Consider the following 17,767-nt stretch of genomic DNA (forward strand, 5'->3'; position numbering starts at 1 on the left):
GAGCCGGACTGCCTGTAGGTTCTCCAAGCCAAACTGGTCGATGTTGAGTCTAGAAATTCTTTAGTTATATGTAGGGGAATTGTTTGTGGGATGGAACGTAAGGCTCTTTTTACTCCTCTATCTTATGACATTCTGATCTGAGTCAGTCCATTCTTCCACCGGGGGTTAAGGAATTAGGATCTATTCTCTCTATCAGGATCACGTGTTACTAATCAGTAGTACCTTATAAGTTTGATGGATACAAGCCTAGTTCAGTTCTACTACCACATTATGTTGCCAACATGGTTTTAGAACTTTGATATGATGATGTTGAGTATGTACGAAATCCTTTGTCAAATGTCTCAAAATCCTTTTTGAGCATTTACAGCTGTTATGCTGCCGAAAATTTGCTAGAAATTCTAATGCCTTTGCATTATGATTGTGCTTTCAGATGGCCACTCGCGACCTCAATCAAGTGGTTCGCCTGACTCGATGCCTAGATGTACCCGGCCATACTGCTAAGTTGGTCAGGGTAATGACTGAGGCTGGATACCGCTGGTATCCCGAGTACACGGTCGAAGAGCAATTCCGGGACTTCAATCAAAGCCAGTATCTCTGCACTGTCAGGATATTTCCATCTTATCCTGGATCCACCGAGCCTCTTCACTGTTCCTATGGACTCGGGGTTACTATTGAGATGGCTGTGCAGGACGCCGCCTACTCTATGATGACCATTATGCGAGTCAGATCTGGTTTATTCCGGGACTCTGATTTCCGGTATATGCCAGGATCACTTCCGGGAGCACAAGGGTATCTCCAGGCTATCTATGCTGACTCCACTCAGGAGGATTCACGGACTCGCACCACTGCTGAGATGCTCGAGGATAAGGACCGTGAAAATCGGGCCTTAAGGTTAGAGCTTTTCAATACCCGTGCTGACCACTGGGCCACTTTGACTCGGTTCGCACCGGCGGTGCAAGCTGGATTCTCAGATATGCGTGATCTCTATCCTGTGAGATCTGCTCTGCCAGACGTGATGGTTTGGCGTGATGTAGGAGGCATCACCCCACCTCGCGGTCCCCGCAGGCCACCGTTTGTTGGTCCAAGGCCTCATCCTAGCCCCTATGGTCCACAAGCTCCGCGAGACCGTCTGTTTCCGGATGATCATGTTGAACTTCCAGGCTATGGAGGTGACTTCTACGAGGACTACTACGGATCGGTCTGAGTTAGTGGTAGTATCACTAGTTCGCACTAGCTGTGTCATCTATCGTCCCGCGTGACTCGTGGGATATGACCTAGTTTGTACTCTTTCTGGAGATGTAGAAAAATAATGTATAGGAGCTTGGAATGCCTCCGATGAGATGTAATCCTTTTCTCACCGTAATAGTACTTTGTTTGGTCTTGTACTAAACCTTGTATGGTGTGTATGACGATGGAATAAAAGAAGCAGTTTCTGTATTTACCATGTCATACGGATGATCATCTTACATTCCGAGTTATTCCTTACATTATGTATCCTTGTCGGAATTTTACCATCCTGACTAAATCATTGTCTTGTTCACCTAGGATGGTCAACACGCGCGCTAACCCTGCTTCTCAAGAGCAGGCCGAGGGCAGTGAGGGCAGGAATGAAAATCTGCCTCATCCTCCTTCACTAGCCGAGGTTATGATGGAAGCTGAGAGAAACAAGCGGGAGACTAACCGTTTGTTGGAGCGTATTGAACAGAATACAGCACACCATCAGAGGGCTAACGTGGTGTCACTCAGTGATTTTATCAAACTGCATCCACCCACGTTCCACCACTCCGTCGAGCCTCTCGACGCTGATGACTGGCTTCGCAGTATCTCTCACAAGCTGCGTTCCGCGCTGGTAGCGGAGGCTGACAAAGTCACCTTTGCTGCATATCATCTTGAAGGCCCCGCCAGTCTATGGTGGGAGAATTATGGAGCTATGCGCCCAGCGGGCCATGTCACTACTTGGGCTGAGTTCAGCGAGGCTTTCCGTGAACATCACATTCCGGAGGGTCTCATGGACCGTAAACGTGAAGAATTCTGCAATTTCACCCAAGGCCGACTTTCTGTGGATGTCTATAGCAGGGAGTTTGGTAATCTCGCACGATATGCAACTGAGGAAGTTTCTACTGACGCCAAGAAGCAAGCAAGGTTCCGTAAGGGCCTTAGTCCTGAGCTTCGCCGCGACCTCCGTCTGCATGAGTGCACATCTTTTTCGAAACTTGTCAACAAAGCCATCAGTGCTGAAACTGGTCAGACTGACTATGACGCAACACGCAAGCATGGACGTGACATGGGTTCCTCATCCGGTGCTGGTCCTCAGAAGCGCCGCGTGTGGGTACCCAACACCGCCCTGCCACCCAGGTTCACACCGAGGCCATCCTTCCAGGCGCCTCGCCCTGTTCAACAGTCTGCACCGGCCAAGCCCTATGGGGGTCCAACCAATAATGCTCCTCCACGTACCAGTTCCGTGACTTGTTTCAAGTGTGGGGAATCTGGTCACTATATGCGTGAGTGTCCCCAAACCAACCCCAATCAATCTGCTAAAGCTGTTGGCCGTGGCAAGCCGACAGGGAAGGTGTTTCATGCTAAACCGGTCACCGCTTCACGTGGCCATGTCAACTGTATCTCTGCCGAAGAAGCTCAAGAGGATCCCAACGTCGTTCTCGGTACGCTTCTTGTTAATTGCCACCCGGCATCTGTTCTTTTCGATACAGGAGCCTCTCATTCTTTTATATCTGAAAACTATGCTCGCTTGCATAACGTCGCATTCGGTGTTATGCCAACCTCTATGGTAATTCAAACTCCGATCCAAATGGCAAACCTCTAGAGTAAGCCATGGAAATGAAATCCAAGTCGACAGACTTGTTTTCCTTGCATCTTTGATAGCCCTTAAATCTTCGGATATTAATATCATTTTGGGTATGGACTGGATGTCAGCTCATCAAGCCAAAATTGATTGCTTCTCTAGGACTGTTCAACTCACCCATCCTTCGGGGAAGATAGTTAATGTCTTGACCCGAATAGCCAAGCGACAATTATATTCTCTTAACGCCAGCCCTTTGCCAGACCTTGAGGACGTTCCGGTAGTCTGTGACTTCCCGGATGTCTTTCCAGAGGAATTGCCAAGTGTTCCACCTGACAGGGATGTTGAGTTCGTAATAGACCTCATCCCCGGAACCGTTCCGATTGCTAGAAGACCTTATAAGATGGCACCACTAGAACTAGCCGAGCTTAAGAAACAACTCGACGAATCCTTGAAAAAGGGTTTCATCCGCCCTAGTTCATCTCCGTGGGCTTGCCCCGTCCTATTCGTCAAGAAGAAGGATGGTACGGATCGGATGGTTGTAGATTACCGACCGGTCAATTTGGTCACAATCAAGAACAAATATCCACTTCCCAGGATCAACGATCTGTATGATCAGCTCGCTGGATCCTCAGTCTTCTCCAAGATGGATTTGAGGTTGGGCTACCATCAAATCAAAATCAGAAACGGGGACATTCCTAAAACGGCCTTTGTTACTCGTTATGGCCAATACGAGTACACCGTCATGTCCTTCGGATTAACCAACGCTCCAGCCACCTTTTCTCGGTTAATGAACTCAATCTTCATGGAGTATTTGGATAAGTTCGTCGTAGTTTATCTCGATGATATACTCATCTACTCCAAGAACGAGGAAGAACATGCCGAACATTTAAGGCTAGTGTTGAAGAAACTTCGAGAGCATCGCCTTTATGCCAAATTTTCAAAATGTGAATTCTGGTTGTCAGAAGTGACCTATCTGGGTCATGTAATATCTGGTAAAGGTATTGCTGTTAACCCTGAACGAGTTCAAGCCGTCCTTAATTGGACTCCACCCGAATCGGTCAAGCAAGTTCGGAGTTTTCTAGGCTTAGCGAGCTATTGTCGTCGCTTTGTCGAGAACTTCTCCAAGGTTGCCAAACCTCTAACCGAACTCCTCAAGAAAGATAAGAAGTTCGAATGGACTCCACAATGTGAGCACAGCTTTCAGGAACTGAAAAGACGCCTGACCTCTGCTCCCGTGCTGGTACCGCCAGACTTCTCCAAGGACTTTGTTATCTACTGCGACGCCTCGCGACAAGGACTAGGTTGCATTCTCATGCAAGATCGACACGTAATTGCTTACGCTTCACGGCAATTGCACCCACATGAGGAGAATTATCCTACTCATGATCTAGAGCTTGCAGCCGTAGTCTATGCACTTAAGACCTGGCGACATTACCTCCTCGGTAATCGTTGCGAAATATTCACTGATCACCAAAGCCTAAAGTACATTTTCACCCAACCGGATTTGAATCTCAGGCAGAGACGTTGGGTTGAATTGATCACAGACTTCGACTTAGGAATAACCTACACCCCAGGGAAAGCCAACGTCATGGCTGATGCGCTAAGTCGTAAATCCTATTGTAACAACCTGATGTTACAACAAAGTCAACCGCTTCTCCATGAGGAATTTCGGAAGCTTAACCTTCACATTATACCTCAAGGTTCTCTTTCCACCTTGGTGGCAAAACCTACCCTTACGGATCAAATTATCAAAGCACAGAAGGTAGATCCGGGAATCTCCCGCATCAAGAGGAACATTCAGAAAGGAATTGCGAATTGTTTCTCCATTGATGATCAAGGGGTAGTATACTTCGGGGATCGACTAGTGGTTCCCAAAGTGCGCAACCTAAGGCGTTTAATCCTTAAGGAAGCTCATGAATCTCCTCTCACCATTCATCCCGGTAGTACTAAGATGTATCAGGACCTACGCCAGAGGTTCTGGTGGACTAGGATGAAGAGAGAAATTGCTCAGTATATTGCAAATTGCGACGTCTGTCGTCGTGTAAAAGCAGAGCATCAACGGCCTGCTGGCACCCTTCAACCCTTAGCTATTCCTGAATGGAAATGGGATAAAATTGGTATGGATTTCATTACCGGTTTTCCCAGGACCAAGAGAGGGAATAATGCTATCTTCGTCGTGGTCGATCGTCTTTCCAAAGTAGCCCATTTCTTACCTGTTCGTGAGAGTATAACCGCTAGTCAGCTGGCAGATTTGTACATCTCCCGAATAGTGTCTCTCCATGGTGTTCCTTTGGAAATTAACTCGGATCGAGGAAGTCTTTTCACCTCTCGATTTTGGGAAAGTTTCCAAAATGCTATGGGAACTCGTCTCTCCTTTAGCACCGCTTTCCACCCTCAGTCGAGTGGTCAAGTGGAACGCGTCAATCAGATTCTAGAAGACATGCTTCGAGCCTCCGTTATCTCTTTCGGAATGGACTGGGAGAAGTGCCTTCCATTTGCCGAATTCGCTTACAACAACAGCTATCAATCTAGCTTGGGTAAAGCCCCTTTTGAAGTTCTCTATGGACGACGATGTCGAACACCCCTTAACTGGTCAGAGACCGGGGAAAGACAATTCTTTGGCCCGGACATGATTCAGGAAGCAGAAGATCAAGTTCGTATCGTTCGTGAAAAGTTGAAAACAGCCCAATCTCGCCAAAAGAGTCAATATGACCGAAAACATAGGGCTATGACTTTCGAGGTTGACGAGAAGGCTTATCTTCGGGTCACCCCTCTGAAGGGAACCCATCGTTTCGGTATCAAAGGCAAATTGGCTCCTCGTTACATTGGACCTTTTCGCATTCTTGCCAAACGAGGAGAAGTTGCCTACCAGTTGGAACTACCTCCGCATCTCTCCAGAGTTCACGATGTCTTCCACGTTTCTCAACTCAGGCGTTGCTTCTCGGATCCTATCCGTGAAGTGGACCACGAAACGCTTGATCTCCAAGATGATCTTACATATCGAGAGTACCCCATTCGTATCCTCGATCAAGCCGAACGTACCACGCGACGTCATAATATCAAGTTTCTCAAGGTTCAATGGTCGCATCATTCTGAGGATGAAGCAACTTGGGAAAGGGAGGATCGTCTTCGACTCGAGTATCCCGCCTTCTTCCCGGAGGAACCCAAATCTCGGGACGAGATTCTTTTGAGTGGGGGTGAGTTGTCACACCCTAGCTAGTCATGCATTAGAGTGTTGCATCATGTTTACTCATTCATCAGAAACTTGAAATGGGGATGACAGAACCCCCAGTCCCCTCTGAAACCAACTAGGGTTACTAAAATAATTTTTCAATGAACCTGAAATGCCCTTCTAAAATGCCCATCATTTTTGTCTTGGTTCAGAACCTCTGCCAAAAATGGTGCACATTTTCCTAGGCCATCCTAGGGTTTTTGAATTAAATCATAAATATTTGAATTTGAGCATTTAAAATAATATAAAATATTTAAATGCTCAAATATCTCCAAACTAAAATGTTTCATGTTGGAAATAATCCAACTATGGGCCAGGAATAGTTTGGTGATTTTTGAAGTTGCCTAGGTATTTTATTTAATTCAACAAAGTTGCAGATATATTAAATAAAACAGAAAACAGAAAGAAAAAGGAAAAACTTACCTGGGCTCCTCCCTGTGCGGCCCAACCAGCTGGCCGGCCCAGCCAGCAACCGACCCAGCCCAGCACTGTAGCCCTCCGTCGTCTTCCTCCCCTCGCCCCGAAGCTGCTGCGTGCTCGCGCGCGCACGGCCGCGCGGCCACCTCCTGCTTGCCGACGACCTCCTGGCCGCGTGGACGACGCCCGCAGCCCGTCCCGATCCCCCCTGCTCTCTCTCACTCTCCCCGGCTCTTTCCTTCCTCTCCCTCGCTCTCTCTCTCTCACGGCCGAACACCACCGTCGCCGCCGTTCGCCACAGCAGCCATCTCCGGCCACCCCTCGCTCCCCCGACTAGCTCAGAAGCTCCGCCACAACCCCCTCTTCCTTCCCACCGCTCCACAGCTCCCCGGAAGCCCTGCATCGCCGTCACGTCGCCGTTCCCCTCTTCGGGCTCCGACCACCGTCGCCGTCAAATTCGTCGTCTCTGGCGCGTCCCCGAGCCCGCTTCGACGCCCACTGCAACCGCGGTGAGCCCCCGGAGCGTTTCCCCCTTCTTCCCTGGTCTCTCCCGACCTCTAGGCCCTAGCCCCACCTCGGCCGAAAGCTCCACGCCGCCGACAATGTCGCCGTCGTGGCCACGGTCGCCGTAGCGTCCAACCAAGCACACCATCGTGCTCCACACCTCACTAGGAGCACGTAGCACGCACCAACACCTCCCCTAACGCCCTGCAACGCCGTTTCCGACCGCACCCGAACTCTGGCCGCCGCAGCCGAGCTCGCCGTCGTCAACTCCGGCCACCCCGAGCCCAACCACCACCACCAATAGTCGCGGCTCAACCTCAGCAACACGTAGATGCCTTCCGCCGTCCATTTGGTTGCCGGAATGGCAAAAAGCACTTTCGCCGCCGTCTCGGACCTCACCGGCGTCATGTAGCCGGTGGGGTTTGACCCCCCAGGGTCACTGACGCATGGGCTCTGTCGGCCAGGTGGTTAGGTTAGCGCTAACTACTGTTAGTCAACCCCCCTGACACTGACAGTGGGCCCCAGCGCCACTAATCCCTAATTAGGATTAATTTAAACCTGTTTAACCCCCCCTGTCACTGACGTGTGGCCCCCACACGTTAGGTTTGACTTCAGCCAGCCGCAGTTGACCTGCTGACGTCACACTGACGTCAGGCTGACGCAGTAATCGATTTTCTGGATTTAAATTAAATCAGGAAATTCCAGAATATTATTTAAACTTCAAAAATTCATAACTTTTATTCTGTAACTCCAAATTGGACAAATTATATATGAAAAATGATCAGAAAAATCCAATCTATCCATCTGTACTATTTTCATGCATGATCAAACAAGTTAAATTGATGTTTTAAGCAGAACAAGAAAAGGCACTTTAAAAGGCCATATTTGAATTTGAAATTTGAATCCTTGATTCAAATTTGTTCAAACACTTCTGGTTTTAGTTGCATTAGCCCAACACACTCATATTGCCATGTTTCATGCATGCATCATATTGTTGCACATTGTTTGGTGATGCCTGTGTATCGATGTCCTTTGCGACAGGATCTGTCCCCGAGGAGTACCGTGATTACCCTAACGAAGAATCATATCCGAGCAACAAACCATCAGGCAAGCAACCAACCATTTGATCATATCGATACAATCCCATGTTCTTGCTCCTGCTCTCTTTTACTGCATTAAGACAACGCGATTCAAACTGCTGTGTGCTACGGTAGTTAAACCCATTTCCTCTGCATGACCTGTCATTGCCACAGTAACTAGATGAAACCCACTAGCATGTGTAGGAGTTGATTGAGCCCTATGTATGTGTTGTTCCTACCTTGCTATGCCTGCTATGCTTAGAGCCGTGTCAGGTCTGGTTCATCTGGGTGATGGACTGGAGTGAAATGTTATGACGGTAAGGAGAGTGGTGTGGTGAACACGATTTGGTAAAGGTATCGATGAGAGGCCATGTAGGAGTACATGGTGGGTTGTTTCATTGAAGCCGACCTTAAGCACTGAGATCTGTATGTGTGATTTAAGAATCAGCTACTACCATGCATTGGGCCCGAAACCAATGGACCCTCTCGACTTCTTATTCACCCTAGTTCTCCGTCCAGGAGTTGCAAGTAGTTTCTGGTGTTTGTAGCCTACTGGAGGCCGTGGACAGCGCTGACCATAGGGGTGGGCTGTGATGCGGTAGGTACGTGGCACGGTGTACCGAATACCCGTTAGGTATCCCGGGAACCCTGTTCACATCGTTCGGGGCCGTATGGGAAACCTCGGCCGGACTCCCTGCGGATGGAACCTGAATAGGCGATAAACCTGGACTGGAGGCTTAGGTGATTAGGTAGGTCGTGGCCGACACCCACGTTGGGCTTCCGCTTGAAGGTTGCCGAGTACATGTCGTGTAAACGACGATAAGTGGTGAGAGCGTGTATGAAGGAGTACACCCCTGCAGGGTTAACATGATCTATTCGAATAGCCGCGTCCGCGGTAAAGGACTACTTGGTTGCCTATACAGTTCATAGACAAGTAAATGGAAACTACTAAAAGCCTCAAGATAAGTGTGAGTGCCGAGGATGGCTCTTCCGTAGGAAGACGGAGGTGGATCCTCGGTAGTGTATTGAAGTGGTGAGTAGTGGACTCGTGTGCGCAAAACATTTCAAGTTGGAGTATCGTAGGATAGTCTAGCCAAGAGTCAAAGCTAGCTTGCTGCAATAGCTCCACCAACCTTTCTTGATACTATGCATGTATGTAGGATCTGATGTAAGTCTTGCTGAGTACCTTTGTACTCATGTTGCTATAATCTACATTTTACAGAAGACGCTGCAACCCCTTCTGATGGGTTCTATGTAGACGTTGACATCAACGAGTAGGCTAAAGACCCAGGTGGTGACCCTGAGCTTGTGATGGACCACGTAGTATAGCTAGGCTTTCCAAGCCTCTTTTATTTTTACTAGTTGTCTGTACCCAGTCAATGTACTTCCGCTGCTGGCTTGTATGACTGTATGACTTGTATGTTGGGTCGTGAGACCCGTACCTTTGTGTATGATATGTATGGCTCCCTGAGCCTTAAATAAAGTGCTTGTGTCATAGAGTCATGTTGTGATGCTTCGTTGTATTTGCACATATCGAGCATATTGTGTGTATGATTGAAATGCTTGGTATGTGTTGGATCTGACTATCTAGTTGTTTATCTTTAGTAGCCTCTCTTACCGGGAAATGTCTCCTAGTGTTACCGCTGAGCCATGGTAGCTTGCTACTGCTCTGGAACACTTAGGCTGGCCGGCATGTGTCCTTCTTCGTTCCTGTGTCTGTCCCTTCGGGGAAATGTCACGCTTTGAGTACTGGAGTCCTGTTAGCCCGCTACAGCCCGGTTTACCGGAGTCCTGCTAGCCCAGTGCTACAGCCCGGACCCACTTGCTGATGACCGACACGTTCGAAGCTGGGTCATGGATGCCTGTCCCTGTAAGTCTGTGCCACTTTGGGTTTACGACTAGTCATGTCAGCCCGGGCTCTTTATCATATGGATGCTAGCGACACTATCATATACGTGAGCCAAAAGGCGCAAACGGTCCCGGGAAAAGGTAAGACGACACCCTGGGGATACCGTGCGTGAGGCCGCAAAGTGATATGAGGTGTTACCAGCTAGATCGATGTGACATCGAGTCGGGGTCCTGACACATTTCTAACATTCTAAAAATAAACTAGTTATATTAATTTAAAAAGTTCAACTAAGCATTTACTAAATATAAACTAGTTCGATCTATATATTAATTCAACTAGTTGAACTAAACATTAGCATTTCTAATTCATCTAACATTAACATTAGAAAACAGAAAATACACTAGATAGTTCTAATTCATCTAAACATTAGAAAACAGAAAATAAGTAAAAAATGTTAAACTAGTGTGTGTGTATGTGTGTGTGTATGTGTGTATGCGTGTGTGTATGGAGTGGGCCGGGCGCGCACGGGCGTCGCCGGGCGGCGGCGGCCGGGGACGGCGACGAGACGGGCGGCGGCGGCCGGGGACGGCGACGAGACGGGCGGCGGCGGCCGGGGACGGCGACTAGACGGGCACGGCGGGGGCGGCGACGACGACGACGACGGGCGGCGAGGGCGGCGGAGATCGAGACTTGCGCGAGAAGTGGAACAAAGTGGCGACGATAACTGAATTTTCGTGAGTGACATATATATAGGAGGGGCCTTTAGTACCGGTTGGTGGCTCCAACCGGTACTACAGGCCAAATTTAGCCAGCCCAAGCGGCGGGAAACGCGGGCCTTCAGTACCGGTTGGTGGCTCCAACCGGTACTAAAGGGCATACATTAGTACCGGTTGGAGCCACCAACTGGTACTAATGGCCCTGCGCTGCCACCCGCAGTGCGCTAGTTTTAGTCCCACCTCGCCGAGCGAAGGGAAGCCGCACTGGTTTATAAACCCAGCCGCGGCTGCCCTTTCGAACTCTTCTTCTTCTTCTTCTTCTTCTTCTTCTTCTTCTTCTTCTTCTTCTTCTTCTTCTTCCATACAGAAAAAGTATGGAAATTCATTTCATGATGAATTTAAAAATACCGATTTGATATTATGGATTTTGATATATTTCTCTACAAATTTTATTGAACTTAAAATGTTTGACTTTTCAAAAAAGTAATACACCATATATTTTCAAACATAGTGATTTTTTCTTCAAGAAACCCAACAACACCAACGACGCAGCAAATCACACCCAACCCTTCTAGTCCTTCATGAAACAAGCTGCTCCATAAGGCATGAGCCCACATGATCAAATTTGGACCGCCATGTTCAGATGCATAAAGCACAAAATGCGTGTCTTTGGCACAAACAAAGAAAATGCTCAAAGCTCCAAAGCTTGTGTCAAGCAAGGTATGGAAGACAAAAGAGAGACTATACCTTTGTCATCACAAACACAAATGCAAACAGGACCATACGATTTAATCTTTGCATCCAATGAAAGGGCTTTGAACTTGCATCATGACCTATCTCTTTTCATTCCATCAAGTAAGGCTTGAGGAGATTTGATCTTGTGGCTTGTTTGTTGTCATGCAAATATGATGTGAATCATGTGAGAAAACTTACTAAAGTAGTAATTAAATGTGTTAAGTTGAAAGTCGAAGGTGTGTCAGACATCTGTATTAATATGAACAACATTCTATTTCAAAAAAAGACATGTAGAAAAAAGAAAAGAATACATGGTAGAGGCAATGCATATACCAGAGCAGAGAAAAAAAAGAGATCTATGAGCACCCAGGACATATTTTTATAAAAGAAGCCCACCCAGGTGAACTGTGACCCTTTTCCACTAGGCTACAGCCTAGTTCTCATACCAGAGCAAAGAGAGATAAGCAAATTAGAGCCGCATAAAGAACCAACTAGTACTAGTTAAGAGGAAGACAATGCTTTCTTTATATTCAAGAAAAGAGAACAAGTTATTGGTCCGGTGATTTCAGTGTCCAATCTCAAGATGTGCTAGAATTGGTCTTAGCAAATTCAATCCCTACTGCCTATTCGGAAAATGCAGCACAACCCATAAATGCATTAGCTGGTTCCGTAATCAAGGATTTTATTCCATGGCGTCAGCTAGCAGATCTTAGAGAAAGATCAGCCGCCTAATCGGGCGTTCGATCAAAGTGTGCAGCGCATCTTACTTCTTTCTTTTTGGATCTACACCCAACAAGCCCAGCGTCGCGACACAAGGCAACCTTCTGTAAAAACGAGGATGTTGCGAACCGCATGACACCCGCCTTCAGCAACCTCGCAACAGTGGATAATGCAACCCAACGAGCGCGCCTCCACCGAGACATATAACGCCGACCACTGTTCGTTAATCATTTGCACTTGCACACATTTGCGTCTACAAAAAGGCCAAAGGGCGATGCCGGCCACCGCCCCCGTCGTCGGTGCCTCCATTATGCTACTTTGCAACTACACCACCGCCACTGATGATGGTGCTTTACAACACCGTCGCCGGTTGACGGAGACGATTTAAAGAGTTCCACAATTTCAATTGCAAACAGAAAACACCCAAAATAGCTAATCAGTGAGAAGTTCACAATATCGAACTTCCGGATCTGTGTAACCTCTGTCAAAACGACCTGTGGCTTTCGAACTAACCTGGTTGAAGCTTAAAAAAAAAAAGAACTGACCTGGTTGAGCCGAACCACTCCCCTCCACCGTCTCGCGCACCGCACGCACCCAACCCAGACCTAGCGACCGCCATGGCGCCGCCGCCGCCGCCGCCGGCGGCGGCGCTCCCGGACGAGCTCGTCGAGGAGATCCTCCTCCGCCTCCCGCCCGACGACCCCGCCTGCCTCCTCCGCTCCTCCCTCATCTCCAAGGCCTGGGGCGGCGCCGTCTCCGGCCCCGGCTTCCGCCGCCGCCTCCACGAGCTCCACGGGGCACCCCCAATGCTCGGCCTCCTCCACAACCAGGCCAGCGAGCCAACCCGCTTCTTCGCCCCCACCACTGCCTCGCCCTTCTCCTTGGCCGCCCCGGACCCCAGCTCCTGGCTGGCCATCGGCTGCCGCCACGGCCGCGCCCTCTTCCTCCCCAGGAGCCAGGAGGCCAGGAAACTCCTCGTGTGGGATCCAATCACGGGCGCCCAGCACCTCGTGCCTGTGCCCGCGGCGTCGGAGTGCCGCTACTTGACTGCGGCGGTGCTCTGCGCGGCCGATGGATGCGACCATCGCGGCTGCCTCGGGGGCCCTTTCCACGTGCTTTTCGTCTTCCCCTACGAGGACCACGGCGAGTATGGCACGTCGGCGTGCGTGTACTCGTCGGAGACCGGTGCCTGGGGCGAGCCGACCTCGACGCGCGATAGGTTAATGGGATGCATACAATATTCATCCGTTGTGGTTGGCAGCTCTCTGCTCTACTTCGTCTTGTACGACTACCAGGAGAGTTGGTCGATCCTGGAGTATGATCTGTCAAGGGGCTCCCTGACTGTGTTCAGTGCACCGGATGTCCACTGCGACTGCCTGTATAATCTCATGCTCACAGAGGACAATGGGCTGGGAGTAATCCAACACTTGCATCCGCATCTCAAATTGTGGACAAGAGAGGCGAGTGGTGGCACCAAGGCACGATGGGCGCTGAGCCGGGTCATCGACCTGCCCAATTTGCTCCCAACTAGTGCTTGCTTGGACGAAAGTAATAGAGTGCTAGTGGTGGGCTTTGCCGAGGGAGCAAATGCCATTTTCGTTAGTACGATTGCTGGCATCTTCGCAATTGAGCTGCAATCTGAGCAGGTGAGGAAGGTGTGCGATCAATGTTGCTTCCTTAATGTGGTTCCAGTTGTCACCTTCTACACTCCCATGTCCCGACGCAACCACCAAAATCTGTTGCTGTCGAAGCCTGGTGAGGAGGCAGGTGGTGAGGAGGGTGGAGAGGAGGAGAAAACAGTAAATCAGGCTCAACAACTGGCCGACCATGGTTCCAATGCTATCAAGGAGGGAGACTTTGTCAACACTTCCGAAAGCATCCGCCACGACCACAATATCAGGTGAGGGCTCTACTCCCAAACCCCTCCCCATTCCGAGCTACCCTGAAACATTTGTACAGGTGTGATTGTGGAGAAAAAGAACTCCCCCTTAATTCAGTGCTCTTTAAGATTAGCAACATGTGCCATTAGTTGCTTTGGGACTTTTTGTCGTTTTGTTCAGGAGATGAATTTAGAGCAGCTTTAGATGTTTAAGCCTTTTAGGACGAAGTGGTTGCCAAGTGGTAAGAAGGTATTGTCTATAACTGTCCCTTTCTTTGGGCCAGTGGTGGTGCCAGGGGCCAGGGCTGCACAACTGTGTGGTGAAGGGCTTTATTTTCTTTGAAGTTTGCATTGCTCTCTAGGTTTTTAGGGCGTGGCAGTGCCCTAAACAGGGCACTGCCACGCCCATCAGATAGTCATATACACACAGAAAATGGCCATGTGATTCTGCATATGAAAACTAGTAATAGTCTTGTTTTGGTCTTGGAAGGAACTGTTTGCTGTTTGGACTTGTCTCGTGGATTCTCATCATCATTCCATACAAGACCATTTATTCAATGCTGTTTTGCTTATAATTATTGTTAATTCATACTCGATGATGTTGAAAATGCTTTCATTTTTCAAAACACCTGTGCCATGGATTGACCATATCTTGAACTTGTGTCTGGTGCCATATGTCAGCCATTTGCTTTCTAAATTTATATAAGTACTACCTCTATAAAGATATATAAGAGCGTTTGGACCACTACTTTACTGATCCAAACACTCTTATATTTCTTTACGGGGGGACCGGGGATGAACCTTGTCCGGTTTCGGTAGTTGGGGGTGCAAGTTGTCCGGTTTTGAAGTTGAGGGGCCAAATCTAGACTCCACCAAAAGTTGAGGGACGAAAAGTATACTTTTCTCTTTTATCTTTCACATCTATTCCTGTTGCTATTTCTTTATGAGTTTCCAATGGCTAAATAAAATTGATGGTCATGCACCAATGTGTCTTCTTCCCGTTAGGGTAAATACTGGTAATAGTCGTTTTTTGACATGAACACCGACTTAGTCGTCAGGAAACTCAATAGCAAAAACAGAAGCACTAGAAGTACTGTAAATAACCTTGGGGTTGTTGGCAGAGGCTTCAAATGTGGTAATGTCAGGGTTCAGATGGCAACAGATTGTTGAAATATGATTCGGCTAGATATAAAGTTCTGAAATCGCCAAGATATGCCTGACACATCGTACAAGGTGTTTCTACTCTATTTTCATGTTGCCTCAGTGGTCAATACTCATCTGTTGATGTCTATACAATTGCTCTGAAAAGTCTCCATTGTTTGCTCTTTTCCATGATGACAGTCTTTGCATGTTCTTGTGCATGTGTGAAATGTTGCCTTTTCATGTTTCATTGTGCTAGCATTACATGCTTCTTACATGGGTGTAGCTTTCTATTTATATATCAGGTATTCAGCTGCCCTAACATCTCAATCTGGTAGTCTAGTTTAGATTCCAGACTAAACTTTCTTTATGATATATTGTAGTTGATGGAACTTTGACAAGGATTAAGGCACCAAAAGTGGATTGACACCTCGAAGAAGTGATGTTCAAGACTTGGTATGAAGATGGTGTAGTAAGTAAGATTCTATGATGCAAGGCTGCTGAGGGTGTGGATTAATCTCCTAGAACTTGAAAAACTATTTGTATCTGGTACACCTGTGATAGTTCATGTACAATGATGTTTAACATTGGAACGGTCCGGGATCTGTTTGATCTATGCCCCCTTCAACGTCTTTATGAAAATTTAGTTCGATACATAAATCAATGAAAAAAAAACGAGAGGGAAAACAAAGAAAAAACTGATGAAGACAAAAGAGTCTTCCGAGAAAAACAACCTTCTGTTCAATTTTTGCAGAAAAACTGGAGGCTGGAATGGGAACCCCGAGCTGTACATAGTGGACAACTACAAGACTTGGGGTGTTTGTAGTTCCTCCTCTCCATGGCAACTGTTTTGACTTGTTTGGTCAGGGGAGATAGAGAAGCAGTAGGAGCTATACCGCCATCAGAGTCGGTACATCAGTTCTCACATCCTCAGCTGCTGCATCATTGTTGCCCCCTTCACCGTCAAGCTCTGGCAGGTTTTTGTCTTGCCTTGATATTTTGGTGTCTCAGGTCAAGCGACCTGCTGTGTTATTTTCAATGGTCTAATTAAGATAACATTCTGCTTTTAAGGAATTGAAGATGTTTTAGTGGCAGTGACCATCTAAAGCGAAGTGGAAGAGAGCGGGGCTCATGGCTCTCCTCCTCTTCATCATGAATGAACCTTTGAATAGCAGGCATCCTGAAGATGGGACAAGTTAGTGCTACTTCCAGTTCTTTCACACCATACCTTCAGCTTGCTCTGTTTTTCCGTGTGACTCATGAATCATGATTTGTGGAAACCCTTTGCTTTCATCAGTGACAAATCCTGCTAGTGTCTCTTAACTTGAATTTTTCCTGACAACAAAAAGTTGTGCAGTTCCAAGCCTTCTTACTTTGTGCACATAGCCCTTCCTAGAGCTGCAAGCGTTAGCTGCTACTCCCTCCGTTCCGATTTACTCGTCGTGGTTTTAGTTCAAATTTGAACTAAAACCACTGAGTAAATCGGAACGGAGGGAGTACTTGCACCGTTATCTGTTGGGGAGGAAGGCAGATTCCATGCTACTCTAGTGATCTGTTTCCATATCCTCGTCGATTACAATGATATACTTGAAACACATATATCACCAAATGATTATTTTGAGATGGGATCATGGGTTCAGTGAGCAGTCAAAATTCCGCAAGTTGAATGCAGCAGAATTTGTGAGCAGATGAGTAGCGTTAATTAAACTTACCTCTTGTTATGCAAGTGCTATCTGATATGATACGCAAGCCGACATCAGACACGAGGAGTATCTGGACGTGTACTTGTCTCGGGCCCTTGTCCGCAGCAGTTCGTCAGAGATCACCTCCAACTAGTTCAGCAGTTCGTCACGGCGAACATCGATCGATGCCCTCGAGATTGGTAACGTGTCATGGGTACACCGGTCAGACATTGAGGAGAACGGCTCCTCCATCATATTTGGGCATGCAGAGTTGAATGACTGGCCTTGGCCGGCACCGGCGACGGCTGTGTACCTCTCTTTCCGCTGGTGCACTTCCTCCGATATCCTCTTGAGAAGCTGGCGCTTAGAGCATCTCCAGCCGTTTGGCCCTCCCGGACGCCGAAAAAAAATGCCGTTTTGGCCGAGCCGGCGCGTACTATAGGCGTGGGGCGATTGCTTCCCAGTCATCGCCCCGAACTTGGCGTAAACTCAGTGATTCGATTCTAATTCGGCACAAACTATACGAATTTTCATTCAAATTTGTACAAAGAAACAGAAAACAAACGAACTACCCCTAGCCCTACTACGCTGTGGTCGCCACCCGCCTTCTACATGCCGAGGAGCCTGTAGAACCGGGTGTAGTCGCCGCCGCCGCCGCCGTCGTCCCAGTCGTCGACGCCGTCCTGCGTGCCGTCGTCGTCCCTGCTGCACCCCTGACCAGGGTTGCCGACGCGCGGGGGGTTGGACGGCCCAGACGCGTCCTCCTCGTCGCTGTCGAAGACGACCGCAACGAGAGAAGGACAGGCGGGCCGGGTACTCGAGGCGTGGCATGTTGCCGGTCTCGATGTAGTCGAGGACGACTTCGAGGGTGCGGCCGGACAGGCCCCACCATTCGCGTTGCCCGTCGGTGTTGTAGCGGGCGCGAGGGATGGTGCCGTTGGTGGAGGCGATCTGCTCTTTGCGGCGGCGCTCGAAAAACATCGTCCACATCGTGTGGCTGCCGGCGGCGTACCT

The 17,767-nt window shown here is 48.4% G+C and overlaps 1 protein-coding gene across 1 annotated transcript; it reads left to right on the plus strand.

The window, feature by feature from the left end:
• Nucleotides 1–12,575: 12,575 nt before the first annotated feature.
• LOC123104600 (uncharacterized) lies at nt 12,576–15,699 on the plus strand. Its single transcript, XM_044526478.1, has 2 exons — nt 12,576–13,952; nt 15,455–15,699. The coding sequence occupies exons 1-2, from the start codon at nt 12,670–12,672 to the stop codon at nt 15,456–15,458; spliced, it is 1,287 nt and encodes a 428-aa protein (XP_044382413.1). The 5' UTR covers nt 12,576–12,669; the 3' UTR covers nt 15,459–15,699.
• Nucleotides 15,700–17,767: the final 2,068 nt, after the last annotated feature.

Source organism: Triticum aestivum, chromosome 1B, assembly GCF_018294505.1.
Source record: "Triticum aestivum cultivar Chinese Spring chromosome 1B, IWGSC CS RefSeq v2.1, whole genome shotgun sequence".
Classification (NCBI taxonomy): Eukaryota; Viridiplantae; Streptophyta; class Magnoliopsida; order Poales; family Poaceae; genus Triticum; species Triticum aestivum.

Bases quoted from the DNA above. Each gene is read 5' to 3' on its own strand.
- LOC123104600 (XM_044526478.1), top strand. From the start codon at position 12,670: ATGGCGCCGCCGCCGCCGCCGCCGGCGGCGGCGCTCCCGGACGAGCTC.